General features: G+C 39.7%; 1 protein-coding gene across 1 annotated transcript in view; it reads left to right on the forward strand.

Annotated features, from left to right (window-relative positions):
- Positions 1 to 21189, forward strand: part of LOC115129141 (AF4/FMR2 family member 2-like) — a 358350-nt gene that overhangs the window by 305576 nt on the left and 31585 nt on the right. Inside the window, exons 11-15 of the mRNA XM_065018489.1 lie at positions 1685 to 1844; positions 2923 to 4029; positions 4184 to 4299; positions 6733 to 6991; positions 7461 to 7597. Coding sequence (XP_064874561.1) covers positions 1685 to 1844; positions 2923 to 4029; positions 4184 to 4299; positions 6733 to 6991; positions 7461 to 7597 — 1779 coding nt within the window. The remainder of the gene's footprint in view (positions 1 to 1684; positions 1845 to 2922; positions 4030 to 4183; positions 4300 to 6732; positions 6992 to 7460; positions 7598 to 21189) is intronic.

The following is a 21189-nucleotide window of genomic DNA, read 5'->3' on the forward strand; positions in this document are numbered from 1 at the left end:
AGTTCAGCACTGTTGCTACTCTCCCTAAGAGTGGCCGTCCTGCAAAGATGACTGCAAGAGCACAGTGCAGAATGCCCAATGAGGTTAAGAAGAATCCTAGAGTGTCAGCTATAGACTTACAGAAATCTCTGGAACATGGTAACATCTCTGCTGACAAGGCTACGATACGTGAAACAGTAAACAAGAATGGTGTTCATGGGGAGGACACCACGGAAGAAGCCAGTGCTATCCAAAAAAAACATTGCTGCACGTCTGACGTTCGCAAAAGAGCACCTGGATGTTCCAGGATATGTTCCAAAATACACTGTGGATAAATGAAACTAAAGTTGAGTTGTTTGGAAGGAACACACAACACCATGTGTGGAGAAAAAAAGGCACAGCACACCAACATCTGAACCTCATCCCAACTGTAAAATATGGTTGAGGGAGCATCATGGTTTGGGGCTGCTTTGCTGCCTCAGGGCTGGACAGCTTGCTATCATTGACTGAAAAATGAATTCCCATGTTTATCAAGACATTTTGCAGGAGAATGTAAGGCTATCTGTCTGCCAGTTGAAGCTCAACAGAAGTTGGGTCATGCAACAGGACAATGACCCAAAATACAGAAGTAAATCAACAACAGAATGGCTTCAACAGAAGAAAATATGCCTTCTGGAGTGGCCCAGTCAGAGTCCTGACCTTAACCCGATTGAGATGCTGTGGCATGACCTCAAGAGCGGTTCACACCAGACATCCCAAGAATATTGCTGAACTGAAACAGTTTTGTAAAGAGGAATGGTCCAAAATTCCTCCTGACCGTTGTGCAGGTCTGATACGCAACTACAGAAAACGTTTGGTTGAGGTTAATGCTGCCAAAGGAGGGTCAACCAGTTATTAAATCCATGAGTTAACATACTTTTTACACTCTGCACTGTTAATGTTTACATGGTGTGTTCAATGAAAACATGAACACATATAATTGTGTGTGTTATTAGTTTAGGCTGACTATGTTTGTCTATTGTTGTGACTTAGATGAAGATCAGGTCGAATTTTATGACCAATTTATGCAGAAATCCAGGTAATTCCAAAGGGTTCACTGTATATGCTGTATTTGATGAAATTGATAATCAGATGTCAGATGCATTATTCTCTTAATAACAGTTTGCCTTGTTGAGAGAGAGAGAGAGAGAGAGAGAGAGAGAGAGAGAAAGAGAGAGAGCGAGAGATGCTGTGTGATTGATGGGGCTGTCTCCAGCTGTCTTCAGGCTGTGTGGATCTGGGAGTCATGTCAATGACAGGCGGACTCATCGCGACCAACTCTGTGTCACTGCTGAGCGAGCCAGCACCACGGCGCTGAGTGCTGGGCAGAGAGAGCACAAGGCCGGGCGTGTGGCTGGCGCCAAACATGAAGCAGAGCACAAGGCTGCTCTTAGCAAAATGATGACACAAAAGAAATCTGCGTCACAGCGCATCAGTGCATTAGTCACACACGCCAGTGGAATGAGATCAGTCCGGGGTCACAGAGGGCTAGGTAGTGCTGCTGAAATATGAGGCTACAGTAAAGCTTTGTCTATCACACAGTAAATGTTTATCTATACAAACATATATATGGTTTTCTCTCTCTATGTCCTTCTCTACATGTTCTCTCTCTATCTCTCTTTCTCTTTCTTCTCTCTCGTTCTTTCTCTAAATCTCTCCTACCCAGCATCCCTGTGGCCACGTCTCGGACCAGTGACCCGGGCCACTCTAGTGGCGCCTCGGCCAGCTCCAGTGAATCAGAGAGCAGCTCCGAGTCGGATTCAGACAGTGAGAGCAGCTCCAGTGACAGCGAGTGTAACGGGGCCTCCCGGACCGCCACCCCAGAGGTATAACACAATCGCTCCTTACTGTATTGTACCAACCAACCGGGACAGTCAGATTTTTTTTACTGTGCTATAAACCAATACTCAACCTGTGTTTTACCATAGGGAAAAACATTTATCCTATTATTTTAGGCTACAGAAACACACTATATTACACTAATACCACTAGTACAACATTTTGATCCAGGGATGAAAACCCCCCATCTACTCTAATATCACTATTATTTTGATAGGATTAAACTAGCCGACTTAGTAGCAACTTTCCCTCTTTCCCGGTTGTTGCAGTTGATGGTAGTAAAGTGACTTCGACACTTGCATGGCAGTTTAAGCAGCTCAAATGCCAGGCAGAGTAATATTCCACAGAGGAGTACTGAGTGTTAGACCCGGGTAAATACTTACCACAGTACATCTGGGCGCCCTCTACAGGTCATATGACTTTCTGTCCACCAAGGAAGAGCCAATTGGAACAGCCAGGTGGGCCAGGAAACGGGCCTGTCCGTCTTTAAGGATGTTTCATTCCCTCTCTAAGTGCACTCCACTGATGTTTTACTAAAAACACAGGAGTTTTCCGGAAGCCATGTTAGATGGGATTTAAAGGCTGGTCTTTTTAGAGAGGAAGAGTGAAAGGGAAAGTATGTGTTATCCCCTGTTTTATACTCAGTGGTTTTAATTCCTTAGTCAATTCATTTCCAACACTTCCTTTCCGAATGATTTGCTATCATTTCGATCATTCAGGACAGTATTTATGATTTCAAATGAAACACTTCTACTTGTCGTGGGGCATAATGGTACAAAACAAACGATGTGAGATGGCATGGTCGGAGACTAGCACAAGGACAATTTGGGAGCACTACTCAGTCATTCATGAGTTTCTGAGAGTCTATTTTAATGGTCTCTTCATCAGCACATTGGCTCGTTGGTTTGATAGCATATAGCTCTGAAGAGACAATTGAATTATCACATTTTACTTTCATGAGTCAACACAGTGTTTTATGAAGCTATGTAGTCTACTATCAAACTAAACATGGATCTATCTAACTGTATATTCTTTGTCCTTGATACTTATTTTGTTCTCACACAGCCTGAACCTCAATCAACAAACAAATGGCAGCTGGATAAGTGGCTGAACAAAGTGACCCCACACAATAAAGCACTTATCAGTACCCAGTCAGAGAGAGAGAGCCATGGGCTCTGCAGCTCCCAGCCTGACCACAGCCAGCAGGCACCTGGGAGCCAGGACCTGGCCCCAGGAAAGAGCAAGCCTGGGCCCACCGTCCTGCTGGCCCAGACCGACGCCAAGGAACGGGCCCTCCTCAGCCCCATCCGAGAGAAGGCCAAGCCCAAGACTGGACCAAAGGTCTCAGAGGGCAAGAGTTCAAAGTCCCCAGCAGCGGTGGTGGTGGAGCCGGCCCCAGCCAGACGCAGCATTGGAAAGAAGCAGCCAAAGAAAGTGGAGCGCTCATCCAGCCTGGAAGAACACAGCTCCTGGTCCAAGCCCATCAACCCCTCCATCAGCACTACCCCTAAGGAGAAGGAGCCTCCGCCTCTTCTGGAGCCACCCAAGTCCAGGACCAAGGGCACCAGTGGGAAAGCTGCCCCTAGGAAGGAACCTCGCACCACCACTACCACGACTACTACTCCAGCTCATCCTCCCCCAGCCCCAGTCTTGGACAAGAAGAAGCACAGGGGGCCCACCAGGATCCTCCCCAAGTCCAAGGAGTTCATTGAGACGGAGTCTTCGTCGTCTGAGTGCCACTCTGAACCAGAGGATCTGATCAAGGTCCCTAACCCTCCCTGCCCAGGTCCCAGCAGCCTGCAGACTCTCAAAGGAGCCAATCTCCTGAGTGTCAGTAGCCTTACCAGCACCTGCAGCACTTCCCTCTCTATCCCAGACCCTGGTGTAGTTGGGGGCTTACTGGAAGACCCCCTCTTGTCCCCTGTCCCCATCGTCCAGAACGAACTGTTGTCCCCTCTCAGGGACTTTGAGGACATCAAGTCACTGTGGGTGAAGATTGAGCTGAGCTTCCTGTCTAGAATCCCAGGACAGGACCCCCCTGAGCCCCCTCCTGTGAAGGTTGAGCCCCAGGAACACTGGGAATCCAGCACCAAGCACAGACGCCAGTCCCCCGCCAGTCAACAGTCTACCCCTGTTGAGAAACCCCCTAGCAAGGCCAAGAGGAAACACAAGGCAAGTGCAGAACCTTTCTCACTCTTTTTCTCTCTAGGTACTGACTGGTATTGGTTTGTGGGATAGTGGTTGGAGTGTGTCCATGGAGGAGCAGTGAGAAAGTGCTGATAGTATGTTCAATGCTGACTGTGCTGTTTGTGTGTGTGTTCTTTAGTCGGACCATTGTAACGCTGTCGGCGGGAGCAAGAAGTTACGGTTGGAGAAAGACTCCATGCTTCTTCCCCCGTGCATCTCACCCATTCACAACCACAAGAACATTAGCACAAAAGAGTAAGTGTCGCCGAACCGCTCACTGTGCGGTACTTACTTAACTCATCACTATGGTTACTGGATGAGAAAAGGAATGTGTAGAGCATACCTGTTATCTACAGTATATGGTTACAGGGATGTACACATTCATTATGGATGTCCACAGTGTACTTATAGGCTGTTGTTTTTCTCTTATGGGTGGTAGTACTGTATGTGTTGTGAATGGCTACGTCCAACCAGTGTAGATCCTCCTCAGAGAGGATGCTCGGAGGTACAGGAGCAGTGATGTTTCTAGTATGGTATACCCTTAGCTGCTGCTAGCTCTTTGCTGTGTCCTGTGTCCTACAGCATTAAGGTAACATGACACCGACAAGGGCGCTAAAGCTAATTTTAGATATTTAATTAGCGCTGCGGAGACCTACTGCTCATCAAAGGGACGCTGGTGACAAGGGTCGGGGGTCGAGTGTAGTGAGTCCGGAGGATGGAGTGTCCCGCTAGCTGAGCTTTACCACTAATCACTATATATATTTAATATGATTACCCAGCGCTGTGATATATGAGCTGCCACGGGTATCTAGTGCAGAAATATTGAACCCTTTGGTCTGGGCTGAAGCATTTAAATCAGTTGAATTTAGGCAACCTCAAAGCCTTTTAATCAGATTGGAGTGTAAAGATGCTTTGTATTAATTCCGTTAAACCGACCAGGGTTCTGCTCATTTCCCGGCCTGTGAAACAAGACAAAATATGCTGCTGTTGACAAATAACCTGAGCAACATAATCCTAATGAGGTTTTCTGACTGCGTTTCCCCCGTTACTGCTTCAGGCGCTCTTGCGCCAGCTAAGCATTTTTTTTCTCATATATAAAATCCCCATGAGTTTAGGGAAAGGGGGCGAAAAGAATCTGTTGTTGCAAACAATGTGAAAAATATAGTAGCTGCAGGAGGGAGGCGAGGTTTCTCGCTGCTACTTTACATTCTTGCTGGTTTTTAAACTCAATAATGACTTTGAGGAAACTCTATAACGGCAACTTCCTTACCTGTCTCTTATCTGTTAACATGGAGAAATTGAGGAAATGTTATTGTTAATAGAATCCCCACGTAGACACACACACACACACACACACACACACACACACACACACACAGCTATACCCGAGAACACACTCACATGGATCCAGACTGCAGTCTGCTGGGTTCCCCTCTGAGGGGCCAGGTTTCTGGAGCAGGAGTGGATATTAGAAGGACTGTGAATCTAAGTGCTTTCTGCCTCAACAAACTGCCGTTCCACTGCCTGATCAATCAATATTCTGACCCCTCAGTGCACTACAGGGCTATTTCTAGTCCTATTTCTAGGCTGCCTCCTTAGAGGGTCAGGCACTGAAAAATAATGTGTCAAAATGTAAATGGTTTTATGGTTTTAAACAAAACCAAAAGGATATGTATAAATTATATTAAATATCATTGATATACTCCTTTTTCTTATTTTTTTACATTCCCAAAGAACAAAACCAACATATACAATACGTACCGACAACTTACGGACACATACAAACAATGACCATGTCTCATCTGTCCAGACGCGTCTGTCACAATCCCATCCCTAGTGCCTGCATTAATGTTTGCCACATGGCCTTAAATTGAACCAGTTTTGTTTTTCTCAGTCGCCCATGCAATTTCAATAACAAATCATTTGATTTCTTTCATTGTATTAAGGATGGCGGATTGATTGACTTCCTCATTTTTAAGTATACGTTTTTGATGAGTGATGAGAAAAGAATTGTACAGCCCATTGGTAACTCACTATATGTCATGTCTTGAAATATGCACACAGGCAGATTAAAAGTACGTTTATATTGTAACTGTCTAGCTCCGCCCACAACTCCTGAACTTTATAGCATTCCTAGAAAGCATGGATTATTGAATCATTATTAGTTGTACACTTGACACACGACTGCCATTGTACTGTTAAATTGGTGCATTTTGTCTAATACATTCTATATATATTAGTTTATACTGGATTAAGCGTACAATTTTGTTAGTTATGCTCAAACTTTCACTCCATCTTATGCCAACGTCAGTTGATCTTTTTTCTAAGAGACTTTCAGTTGGATATGCTCTTTTATGAAACCCAACAGACACTGAGAAGTATCTGTACTTTATGCCTTACCTGTATAGTGCTGCATTGAATTAGTCTTATAATAAAAGCAGAAATAATCATTCATTCTGACAAACAGAATGGTCTAAGGCCAGCTGCTTTCTTTCAGGCCTGCACATAATGCCTGTACTTCTCAATGTTACAAATACCTCAGACAGTCAAGTCATTTCTCATTTTTTTCATCCATCCACCACTTTGATGACATAGCAGTTGAGATTGGTTTGGGGGGGGGGGGTGTCATAACACTTCATAAGCAATACATAAGCGTTCATAAATGTTTCTGTGTTTGTCTAATCCCAGCTCTCTGAGGAAACAGCCCAGGAAGAGAGAGCTGCTGCCTCCCCTGCTGTCGCCGCTCTCTGACGAGCCTCCCACCCGCCAGCGCAGGACCAGCGAGTGTTCCTCCTTCAGCCAGGAGGGCGGCGCTAGCGGCGCCTTATTACTACCCACCCTCAGCTGCTCTCTGCCCCCCTTCTCCTCCTCCTCATCCTCCTCTTCCTCACACAAGCACCACAGCAAAGGAGAGAGCAAATTCTTCTCACATTCCAAGACAAGCAGTGTAAGTAGGGGCAAGCTGTTGTTCTTCGGCGTTATTATACAGTAAAATGGTATTTATTACTTTTGTACTGCTATCATAATCAATTACCGAGCAACATTTTTTTAATTTAAAACTTTTAAAGTGTGATACTTTTGCGTCCACTCCGTTTGCTAAGAGAACGTGTCTTCTACAATTCATTGTGCAGAGAAGTTGGAAGACGGTGCTGTTGCTGCAGATTATTTCTCTGCTCCAGGCTTCTACCACTATTTCCTGTGTTTTTGCAAATCTAATCTAATTACCCTTTGAAAGGAGTTATAAACAGCCTTGAAGAGAGGGAAATGGCTGAATATGTTTAAAGCCAGGACAGAAAAAAAATACACCAGGGCCACAACGTAACGGCAGTCCAAATCACCAAGATGAATCCTTACAGTATTATTAGACTTACTGCTGGATGCTAATTAGCATTTTAATTGACCCCTCCATCTCACAGGAGGAAGATACCCACAGCAAACCATCTGGCAGTTTCCATGGTAACGGTCAGTCTGATTCCGACCTTTGGTCCAACCCCTCATCTCTGTCCATGGACCACATGGAGCCAAGGAGACCGAAGCTAACGTTCAATAACAAGTATGTATGACAAACTAACTTCTCCAAACACTCCAAAAACACATATTGTGTTTTTTGTCTCTGATGTACTGACAGATTGACATGATGTACTGACAGATTTGAATAACATGATGTACTGACAGATTTCAATGACATGATATACTGACAGATTGAATAACATAATGTACTGACAGATTGAATGACTTGATGTACTGACAGATTTGAATGACATGATGTACTGACAGATTGAATGACATGATGCACTGACAGATTGAATGACTTGATGTACTGACAGATTTGAATGGCATGATGTACTGACAGATTGACATGATGTACTGACAGATTTGAATGACATGATGTACTGACAGATTGAATGACATGATGTACTGACAGATTGAATGACATGATGTACTGACAGATTTGAATGACATGATGTACTGACAGATTGAATGACATAATGTACTGGCAGATTGAATGACATGATGTACTGACAGATTGAATGACATGATGTACTGACAGATTGACATGATGTACTGACAGATTGAATGACATGATATACTGACAGATTGAATGACATGACGTACTGACAGATTGACATGATGCACTGAGAGATTTGAATGACATAATGTACTGACAGATTGAATGACATGATGTACTGGCAGATTGAATGACATGATGCACTGAAAGATTGAATGACATGATGTACTGACAGATTGAATGACATGATATACTGGCAGATTGAATGACATGATGTACTGACAGATTGACATGATGTACTGACAGATTGACATGATGCACTGACAGATTTGAATGACTTGATGTACTGACAGATTGACATGATGTACTGACAGAATGACATAATGTACTGGCAGATTGAATGACATGATGTACTGACAGATTGAATGACATGATGTACTGACAGATTGAATGACATGATGTACTGACAGATTGAATGACATGATGTACTGACAGATTTGAAAGACATGATATACTGACAGATTGAATGACATGACGTACTGACAGATTGACATGATGCACTGAGAGATTTGAATGACATAATGTACTGACAGATTGAATGACATGATGTACTGGCAGATTGAATGACATGATGCACTGAAAGATTGAATGACATGATGTACTGACAGATTGAATGACATGATATACTGGCAGATTGAATGACATGATGTACTGACAGATTTGAATGACATAATGTACTGACAGATTGAATGACATGATGCACTGACAGATTGAATGACATGATGTACTGACAGATTGACATGATGTACTGACAGATTGAATGACATGATGTACTGACAGATTGAATGACATGATGTACTGACAGATTGACATGATGTACTGACAGATCAAATGACATGATGTACTGACAGATTGAATGACATGACGTACTGACAGATTGACATGATGCACTGACAGATTTGAATGACTTAATATACTGACAGATTGAATGACATAATGTACTGGCAGATTGAATGACATGATGTACTGACAGATTGAATGACATGATGTACTGACAGATTGACATGATGTACTGACAGATTGACATGATGCACTGACAGATTTGAATGACTTGGTGTACTGACAGATTGAATGACATGATGTACTGACAGATCAAATGACATGATGTACTGACAGATCAAATGACATGATGTACTGACAGATTGAATGACATGACGTACTGACAGATTGAAATGATGCACTGACAGATTTGAATGACTTGATGTACTGACAGATTGAATGACATAATGTACTGGCAGATTGAATGACATGATGTACTGACAGATTGAATGACATGATGTACTGACAGATTGAATGACATGATGTACTGACAGATTGATATGATGTACTGACAGATCAAATGACATGATGTACTGACAGATTGAATGACATGATGTACTGACAGATCAAATGACATGATGTACTGACAGATCAAATGACATGATGTACTGACAGATTGAATGACATGACGTACTGACAGATTGACATGATGCACTGACAGATTTGAATGACTTGATGTACTGACAGATTGAATGACATAATGTACTGGCAGATTTGAATGACATGATGTACTGACAGATTGAATGACATAATGTACTGGCAGATTTGAATGACATGATGTACTGACAGATTGAATGACATGATGTACTGACAGATTGAATGACATAATGTACTGGCAGATTTGAATGACATGATGTACTGACAGATTGAATGACATGACGTACTGACAGATTGACATGATGTACTGACAGATCAAATTACATGATGTACTGACAGATTGAATGACATGATGTACTGACAGATCAAATGACTTGATGTACTGACAGATTGAATGACATGATGTACTGACAGATTGAATGACATAATGTACTGGCAGACTTGAATGACATGATGTACTGACAGATTGAATGACATAATGTACTGGCAGATTGAATGACATGATGTACTGACAGATTGACATGATGTACTGACAGATTGAATGACATAATGTACTGGCAGATTTGAATGACATGATGTACTGACAGATTGAATGACATAATGTACTGGCAGATTTGAATGACATGATGAACTGACAGATTGAATGACATAATGTACTGACAGATTGAATGACATGATGTACTGACAGATTGACATGATGCACTGACAAATTTGAATGACTTGATGTACTGACAGATTGAATGACATGATGTACTGACAGATTGACATGATGTACTGACAGAATGACATAATGTACTGGCAGATTGAATGACATGACGTACTGACAGATTGACATGATGCACTGAGAGATTTGAATGACATAATGTACTGACAGATTCAATGACATAATGTACTGACAGATTGAATGACATGATGCACTGACAGATTGAATGACATGATGTACTGGCAGATTGAATGACATGATGCACTGAAAGATTGAATGACATGATGTACTGACAGATTGAATGACATGATATACTGGCAGATTAAATGACATGATGTACTGACAGATTGACATGATGTACTGACAGATTGAATGACATGATGTACTGACAGATTGAATGACATGATGTACTGACAGATTGACATGATGTACTGACAGATCAAATGACATGATGTACTGACAGATTGACATGATGCACTGACAGATTTGAATGACTTGATGTACTGACAGATTGAATGACATAATGTACTGGCAGATTTGAATGACATGATGTACTGACAGATTGAATGACATAATGTACTGGCAGATTGAATGACATGATGTACTGACAGATTGAATGACATGATGTACTGACAGATTGACATGATGTACTGACAGATTGACATGATGCACTGACAGATTTGAATGACTTGGTGTACTGACAGATTGAATGACATGATGTACTGACAGATCAAATGACATGATGTACTGACAGATTGAATGACATGACGTACTGACAGATTGACATGATGCACTGACAGATTTGAATGACTTGATGTATTTGCAGATTTGAATGACATGATGTACTGGCAGATTGACATGATGCACTGACAGATTTGAATGACTTGATGTACTGGCAGATTTGAATGACATGATGTACTGACAGATTGAATGACATAATGTACTGGCAGATTTGAATGACATGATGTACTGGCAGATTGAATGACATGATGTACTGACAGATTGAATGACATGATGTACTGACAGATTGAATGACATGATGTACTGACAGATTGACATGATGTACTGACAGATCAAATGACATGATGTACTGACAGATCAAATGACATGATGTACTGACAGATTGACATGATGTACTGACAGATTGACATGATGCACTGACAGATTTGAATGACTTGGTGTACTGACAGATCAAATGACATGATGTACTGACAGATCAAATGACATGATGTACTGACAGATTGAATGACATGACGTACTGACAGATTGACATGATGCACTGACAGATTTGAATGACTTGATGTACTGACAGATTGAATGACATAATGTACTGGCAGATTTGAATGACATGATGTACTGGCAGATTGAATGACATGATGTACTGACAGATTGAATGACATGATGTACTGACAGATTGACATGATGTACTGACAGATCAAATGACATGATGTACTGACAGATTGAATGACATGATGTACTGACAGATTGAATGACATAATGTACTGGCAGATTGAATGACATGATGTACTGACAGATTGAATGACATGATGTACTGACAGATCAAATGACATGATGTACTGGCAGATTGAATGACATGATGTACTGACAGATTGAATGACATGACGTACTGACAGATTGACATGATGCACTGACAGATTTGAATGACTTGATGTATTGACAGATTGAATGACATGATGTACTGACAGATTGACATGATGTACTGACAGAATGACATAATGTACTGGCAGATTGAATGACATGATGTACTGACAGATTGAATGACATGATGTACTGGCAGATTGAATTCCATGATGTACTGACAGATCAAATGACATGATGTACTGACAGATCAAATGACATGATGTACTGACAGATTGAATGACATGACGTACTGACAGATTGACATGACATGATGTACTGACAGATTGAATGACATGATGTACTGACAGATTTGAATGACATGATATACTGACAGATTGACATGATGCACTGAGAGATTTGAATGACATAATGTACTGACAGATTGAATGACATGATGCACTGACAGATTGAATGACATGATGTACTGACAGATTGACATGATGTACTGACAGATTGAATGACATGATGTACTGACAGATTGAATGACATGATGTACTGACAGATTGACATGATGTACTGACAGATTGAATGACATGATGTACTGACAGATTGAATGATGTACTGACAGATTGAATGACATGATGTACTGACAGATCAAATGGCATGATGTACTGACAGATCAAATGACATGATGTACTGACAGATCAAATGACATGATGTACTGACAGATTGAATGACATGACGTACTGACAGATTGACATGATGCACTGACAGATTTGAATGACTTGATGTACTGACAGATTTAATGACATGATGTACTGGCAGATTGAATGACATGATGTACTGACAGATTGAATGACATGATGTACTGACAGATTGAATGACATGATGTACTGACAGATCAAATGACATGATGTACTGACAGATCAAATGACATGATGTACTGACAGATTGAATGACATGACGTACTGACAGATTGACATGATGCACTGACAGATTGAATGACATGATGTACTGGCAGATTGAATGACATGATGCACTGAAAGATTGAATGACATGATGTACTGACAGATTGAATGACATGATATACTGGCAGATTGAATGACATGATGTACTGACAGATTTGAATGACATAATGTACTGACAGATTGAATGACATGATGCACTGACAGATTGAATGACATGATGTACTGACAGATTGACATGATGTACTGACAGATTGAATGACATGATGTACTGACAGATTGAATGACATGATGTACTGACAGATTGACATGATGTACTGACAGATCAAATGACATGATGTACTGACAGATTGAATGACATGACGTACTGACAGATTGACATGATGCACTGACAGATTTGAATGACTTGATATACTGACAGATTGAATGACATAATGTACTGGCAGATTGAATGACATGATGTACTGACAGATTGAATGACATGATGTACTGACAGATTGACATGATGTACTGACAGATTGACATGATGCACTGACAGATTTGAATGACTTGGTGTACTGACAGATTGAATGACATGATGTACTGACAGATCAAATGACATGATGTACTGACAGATCAAATGACATGATGTACTGACAGATTGAATGACATGACGTACTGACAGATTGAAATGATGCACTGACAGATTTGAATGACTTGATGTACTGACAGATTGAATGACATAATGTACTGGCAGATTGAATGACATGATGTACTGACAGATTGAATGACATGATGTACTGACAGATTGAATGACATGATGTACTGACAGATTGATATGATGTACTGACAGATCAAATGACATGATGTACTGACAGATTGAATGACATGATGTACTGACAGATCAAATGACATGATGTACTGACAGATCAAATGACATGATGTACTGACAGATTGAATGACATGATGTACTGACAGATTGAATGACATGACGTACTGACAGATTGACATGATGCACTGACAGATTTGAATGACTTGATGTACTGACAGATTGAATGACATAATGTACTGGCAGATTTGAATGACATGATGTACTGACAGATTGAATGACATAATGTACTGGCAGATTTGAATGACATGATGAACTGACAGATTGACATGATGCACTGACAAATTTGAATGACTTGATGTACTGACAGATTGAATGACATGATGTACTGACAGATTGACATGATGTACTGACAGAATGACATAATGTACTGGCAGATTGAATGACATGACGTACTGACAGATTGACATGATGCACTGAGAGATTTGAATGACATAATGTACTGACAGATTCAATGACATAATGTACTGACAGATTGAATGACATGATGCACTGACAGATTGAATGACATGATGTACTGGCAGATTGAATGACATGATGCACTGAAAGATTGAATGACATGATGTACTGACAGATTGAATGACATGATATACTGGCAGATTAAATGACATGATGTACTGACAGATTGAATGACATGATGCACTGAAAGATTGAATGACATGATGTACTGACAGATTGAATGACATGATATACTGGCAGATTGAATGACATGATGTACTGACAGATTTGAATGACATAATGTACTGACAGATTGAATGACATGATGCACTGACAGATTGAATGACATGATGTACTGACAGATTGACATGATGTACTGACAGATTGAATGACATGATGTACTGACAGATTGAATGACATGATGTACTGACAGATTGACATGATGTACTGACAGATCAAATGACATGATGTACTGACAGATTGAATGACATGACGTACTGACAGATTGACATGATGCACTGACAGATTTGAATGACTTGATATACTGACAGATTGAATGACATGATGCACTGAAAGATTGAATGACATGATGTACTGACAGATTGAATGACATAATGTACTGGCAGATTTGAATGACATGATGTACTGGCAGATTGAATGACATGATGTACTGACAGATTGAATGACATGATGCACTGAAAGATTGAATGACATGATGTACTGACAGATTGAATGACATGATATACTGGCAGATTGAATGACATGATGTACTGACAGATTTGAATGACATAATGTACTGACAGATTGAATGACATAATGTACTGACAGATTGAATGACATGATGCACTGACAGATTGAATGACATGATGTACTGACAGATTGAATGACATGATGTACTGACAGATTGAATGACATGATGCACTGAAAGATTGAATGACATGATGTACTGACAGATTTGAATGACATAATGTACTGACAGATTGAATGACATGATGCACTGACAGATTGAATGACATGATGTACTGACAGATTGACATGATGTACTGACAGATTGAATGACATGATGTACTGACAGATTTGAATGACATAATGTACTGACAGATTGAATGACATGATATACTGGCAGATTGAATGACATGATGTACTGACAGATTTGAATGACATAATGTACTGACAGATTGAATGACATGATGCACTGACAGATTGAATGACATGATGTACTGACAGATTGACATGATGTACTGACAGATTGAATGACATGATGTACTGACAGATTGAATGACATGATGTACTGACAGATTGACATGATGTACTGACAGATCAAATGACATGATGTACTGACAGATTGAATGACATGACGTACTGACAGATTGACATGATGCACTGACAGATTTGAATGACTTGATATACTGACAGATTGAATGACATAATGTACTGGCAGATTGAATGACATGATATACTGGCAGATTGAATGACATGATGTACTGACAGATTTGAATGACATAATGTACTGACAGATTGAATGACATGATGCACTGACAGATTGAATGACATGATGTACTGACAGATTGACATGATGTACTGACAGATTGAATGACATGATGTACTGACAGATTGAATGACATGATGTACTGACAGATTGACATGATGCACTGACAGATTTGAATGACTTGATATACTGACAGATTGAATGACATAATGTACTGGCAGATTGAATGACATGATATACTGGCAGATTGAATGACATGATGTACTGACAGATTGAATGACATGATGCACTGAAAGATTGAATGACATGATGTACTGACAGATTTGAATGACATAATGTACTGACAGATTGAATGACATGATGTACTGACAGATTGACATGATGTACTGACAGATTGAATGACATGATGTACTGACAGATTTGAATGACATAATGTACTGACAGATTGAATGACATGATATACTGGCAGATTGAATGACATGATGTACTGACAGATTTGAATGACATAATGTACTGACAGATTGAATGACATGATGTACTGACAGATTGAATGACATGATATACTGGCAGATTGAATGACATGATGTACTGACAGATTTGAATGACATAATGTACTGACAGATTGAATGACATGATGCACTGACAGATTGAATGACATGATGTACTGACAGATTGACATGATGTACTGACAGATTGAATGACATGATGTACTGACAGATTGAATGACATGATGTACTGACAGATTTGAATGACATAATGTACTGACAGATTGAATGACATGATGCACTGACAGATTGAATGACATGATGTACTGACAGATTGAATGACATGATATACTGGCAGATTGAATGACATGATGTACTGACAGATTTGAATGACATAATGTACTGACAGATTGAATGACATGATGCACTGACAGATTGAATGACATGATGTACTGACAGATTGAATGACATGATGTACTGACAGATTGACATGATGTACTGACAGATCAAATGACATGATGTACTGACAGATTGAATGACATGACGTACTGACAGATTGACATGATGCACTGACAGATTTGAATGACTTGATATACTGACAGATTGAATGACATAATGTACTGGCAGATTGAATGACATGATGTACTGACAGATTGAATGACATGATGTACTGACAGATTGACATGATGTACTGACAGATTGACATGATGCACTGACAGATTTGAATGACTTGGTGTACTGACAGATTGAATGACATGATGTACTGACAGATCAAATGACATGATGTACTGACAGATCAAATGACATGATGTACTGACAGATTGAATGACATGACGTACTGACAGATTGACATGATGTACTGACAGATTGAATGACATGATGCACTGAAAGATTGAATGACATGACGTACTGACAGATTGACATGATGCACTGACAGATTTGAATGACTTGATATACTGGCAGATTGAATGACATGATGCACTGAAAGATTGAATGACATGATGTACTGACAGATTGAATGACATGATATACTGGCAGATTGAATGACATAATGTACTGACAGATCAAATGACATGATGTACTGACAGATCAAATGACATGATGTACTGACAGATCAAATGACATGATGTACTGACAGATCAAATGACATGATGTACTGACAGATTGAATGACATGACGTACTGACAGATTGACATGATGTACTGACAGATCAAATGACATGATGTACTGACAGATTGAATGACATGATGTACTGACAGATTGAATGACATAATGTACTGGCAGATTGAATGACATGATGTACTGACAGATTGACATGATGCACTGACAGATTTGAATGACTTGATGTATTGACAGATTGAATGACATGATGTACTGACAGATTGACATGATGTACTGACAGAATGACATAATGTACTGGCAGATTGAATGACATGATGTACTGACAGATTGAATGACATGATGTACTGACAGATTGAATGACATGATGTACTGGCAGATTGAATTCCATGATGTACTGACAGATCAAATGACATGATGTACTGACAGATTGAATGACATGATGTACTGACAGATCAAATGACATGATGTACTGACAGATCAAATGACATGATGTACTGACAGATTGAATGACATGACGTACTGACAGATTGACATGACATGATGTACTGACAGATTGAATGACATGATGTACTGACAGATTTGAATGACATGATATACTGACAGATTGACATGATGCACTGACAGATTGAATGACATGATGTACTGACAGATTGAATGACATGATGTACTGACAGATTGACATGATGTACTGACAGATTGAATGACATGATGTACTGACAGATTGAATGATGTACTGACAGATCAAATGACATGATGTACTGACAGATCAAATGACATGATGTACTGACAGATTGAATGACATGACGTACTGACAGATTGACATGATGCACTGACAGATTTGAATGACTTGATGTACTGACAGATTTAATGACATGATGTACTGGCAGATTGAATGACATGATGTACTGACAGATTGAATGACATGATGTACTGACAGATTGAATGACATGATGTACTGACAGATCGAATGACATGATGTACTGACAGATCAAATGACATGATGTACTGACAGATTGAATGACATGACGTACTGACAGATTGACATGATGCACTGACAGATTGAATGACATGATGTACTGGCAGATTGAATGACATGATGCACTGAAAGATTGAATGACATGATGTACTGACAGATTTGAATGACTTGATGTACTGACAGATTGAATGACATAATGTACTAGCAGATTGAATGACATGATATACTGACAGATTGAATGACATGATGTACTGACAGATTGAATGACATGATGTACTGGCAGATTGAATGACATGATGTACTGACAGATTGAATGACATGGTGTACTGGCAGATTGAATGACATGATGTACTGACAGATTGAATGACATGATGTACTGGCAGATTGAATGACATGATATACTGGCAGATTGAATGACATGATTTACTGACAGATTGAATGACATGATGTACTGACAGATTGAATGACATGATGTACTGACAGATCAAATGACATGATGTACTGACAGATTGAATGACATGACGTACTGACAGATTGACATGATGTACTGACAGATTGAATGACATGATGTACTGACAGATTGAATGACATGATGTACTGACAGATTGAATGACATGATGTACTGACAGATCAAATGACATGATGTACTGACAGATCAAATGACATGATGTACTGACAGATCAAATGACATGATGTACTGACAGATCAAATGACATGATGTACTGACAGATTGAATGACATGACGTACTGACAGATTGACATGATGTACTGACAGATCAAATGACATGATGTACTGACAGATTGAATGACATGATGTACTGACAGATTGAATGACATAATGTACTGGCAGATTGAATGACATGATGTACTGACAGATTGAATGACATGATGTACTGACAGATCAAATGACATGATGTACTGGCAGATTGAATGACATGATGTACTGACAGATTGAATGACATGACGTACTGACAGATTGACATGATGCACTGACAGATTTGAATGACTTGATGTATTGACAGATTGAATGACATGATGTACTGACAGATTGACATGATGTACTGACAGAATGACATAATGTACTGGCAGATTGAATGACATGATGTACTGACAGATTGAATGACATGATGTACTGACAGATTGAATGACATGATGTACTGGCAGATTGAATTCCATGATGTACTGACAGATCAAATGACATGATGTACTGACAGATTGAATGACATGATGTACTGACAGATCAAATGACATGATGTACTGACAGATCAAATGACATGATGTACTGACAGATTGAATGACATGACGTACTGACAGATTGACATGACATGATGTACTGACAGATTGAATGACATGATGTACTGACAGATTTGAATGACATGATATACTGACAGATTGACATGATGCACTGACAGATTGAATGACATGATGTACTGACAGATTGAATGACATGATGTACTGACAGATTGACATGATGTACTGACAGATTGAATGACATGATGTACTGACAGATTGAATGATGTACTGACAGATTGAATGACATGATGTACTGACAGATCAAATGGCATGATGTACTGACAGATCAAATGACATGATGTACTGACAGATCAAATGACATGATGTACTGACAGATTGAATGACATGACGTACTGACAGATTGACATGATGCACTGACAGATTTGAATGACTTGATGTACTGACAGATTTAATGACATGATGTACTGGCAGATTGAATGACATGATGTACTGACAGATTGAATGACATGATGTACTGACAGATTGAATGACATGATGTACTGACAGATCAAATGACATGATGTACTGACAGATCAAATGACATGATGTACTGACAGATTGAATGACATGACGTACTGACAGATTGACATGATGCACTGACAGATTGAATGACATGATGTACTGGCAGATTGAATGACATGATGCACTGAAAGATTGAATGACATGATGTACTGACAGATTGACATGATGTACTGACAGATTGAATGACATGATGTACTGACAGATTGAATGACATGATGTACTGACAGATTGACATGATGTACTGACAGATTGAATGACATGATGTACTGACAGATTGAATGATGTACTGACAGATTGAATGGCATGATGTACTGACAGATCAAATGACATGATGTACTGACAGATCAAATGACATGATGTACTGACAGATTGAATGACATGACGTACTGACAGATTGACATGATGCACTGACAGATTTGAATGACTTGATGTACTGACAGATTTAATGACATGATGTACTGGCAGATTGAATGACATGATGTACTGACAGATTGAATGACATGATGTACTGACAGATTGAATGACATGATGTACTGACAGATCAAATGACATGATGTACTGACAGATCAAATGACATGATGTACTGACAGATTGAATGACATGACGTACTGACAGATTGACATGATGCACTGACAGATTGAATGACATGATGTACTGGCAGATTGAATGACATGATGCACTGAAAGATTGAATGACATGATGTACTGACAGATTTGAATGACTTGATGTACTGACAGATTGAATGACATGATGTACTGGCAGATTGAATGACATGATGTACTGACAGATTGAATGACATGGTGTACTGGCAGATTGAATGACATGATGTACTGACAGATTGAATGACATGATGTACTGGCAGATTGAATGACATGATATACTGGCAGATTGAATGACATGATTTACTGACAGATTGAATGACATGATGTACTGACAGATTGAATGACATGATGTACTGACAGATCAAATGACATGATGTACTGACAGATTGAATGACATGACGTACTGACAGATTGACATGATGTACTGACAGATTGAATGACATGATGTACTAACAGATTGAATGACATGATGTACTGACAGATTGAATGACATGATGTACTGACAGATCAAATGACATGATGTACTGACAGATCAAATGACATGATGTACTGACAGATCAAATGACATGATGTACTGACAGATCAAATGACATGATGTACTGACAGATTGAATGAC

The sequence above is a fragment of the Oncorhynchus nerka genome, linkage group LG5, assembly GCF_034236695.1.
Source record: "Oncorhynchus nerka isolate Pitt River linkage group LG5, Oner_Uvic_2.0, whole genome shotgun sequence".
Lineage (NCBI taxonomy): Eukaryota > Metazoa > Chordata > Actinopteri > Salmoniformes > Salmonidae > Oncorhynchus > Oncorhynchus nerka.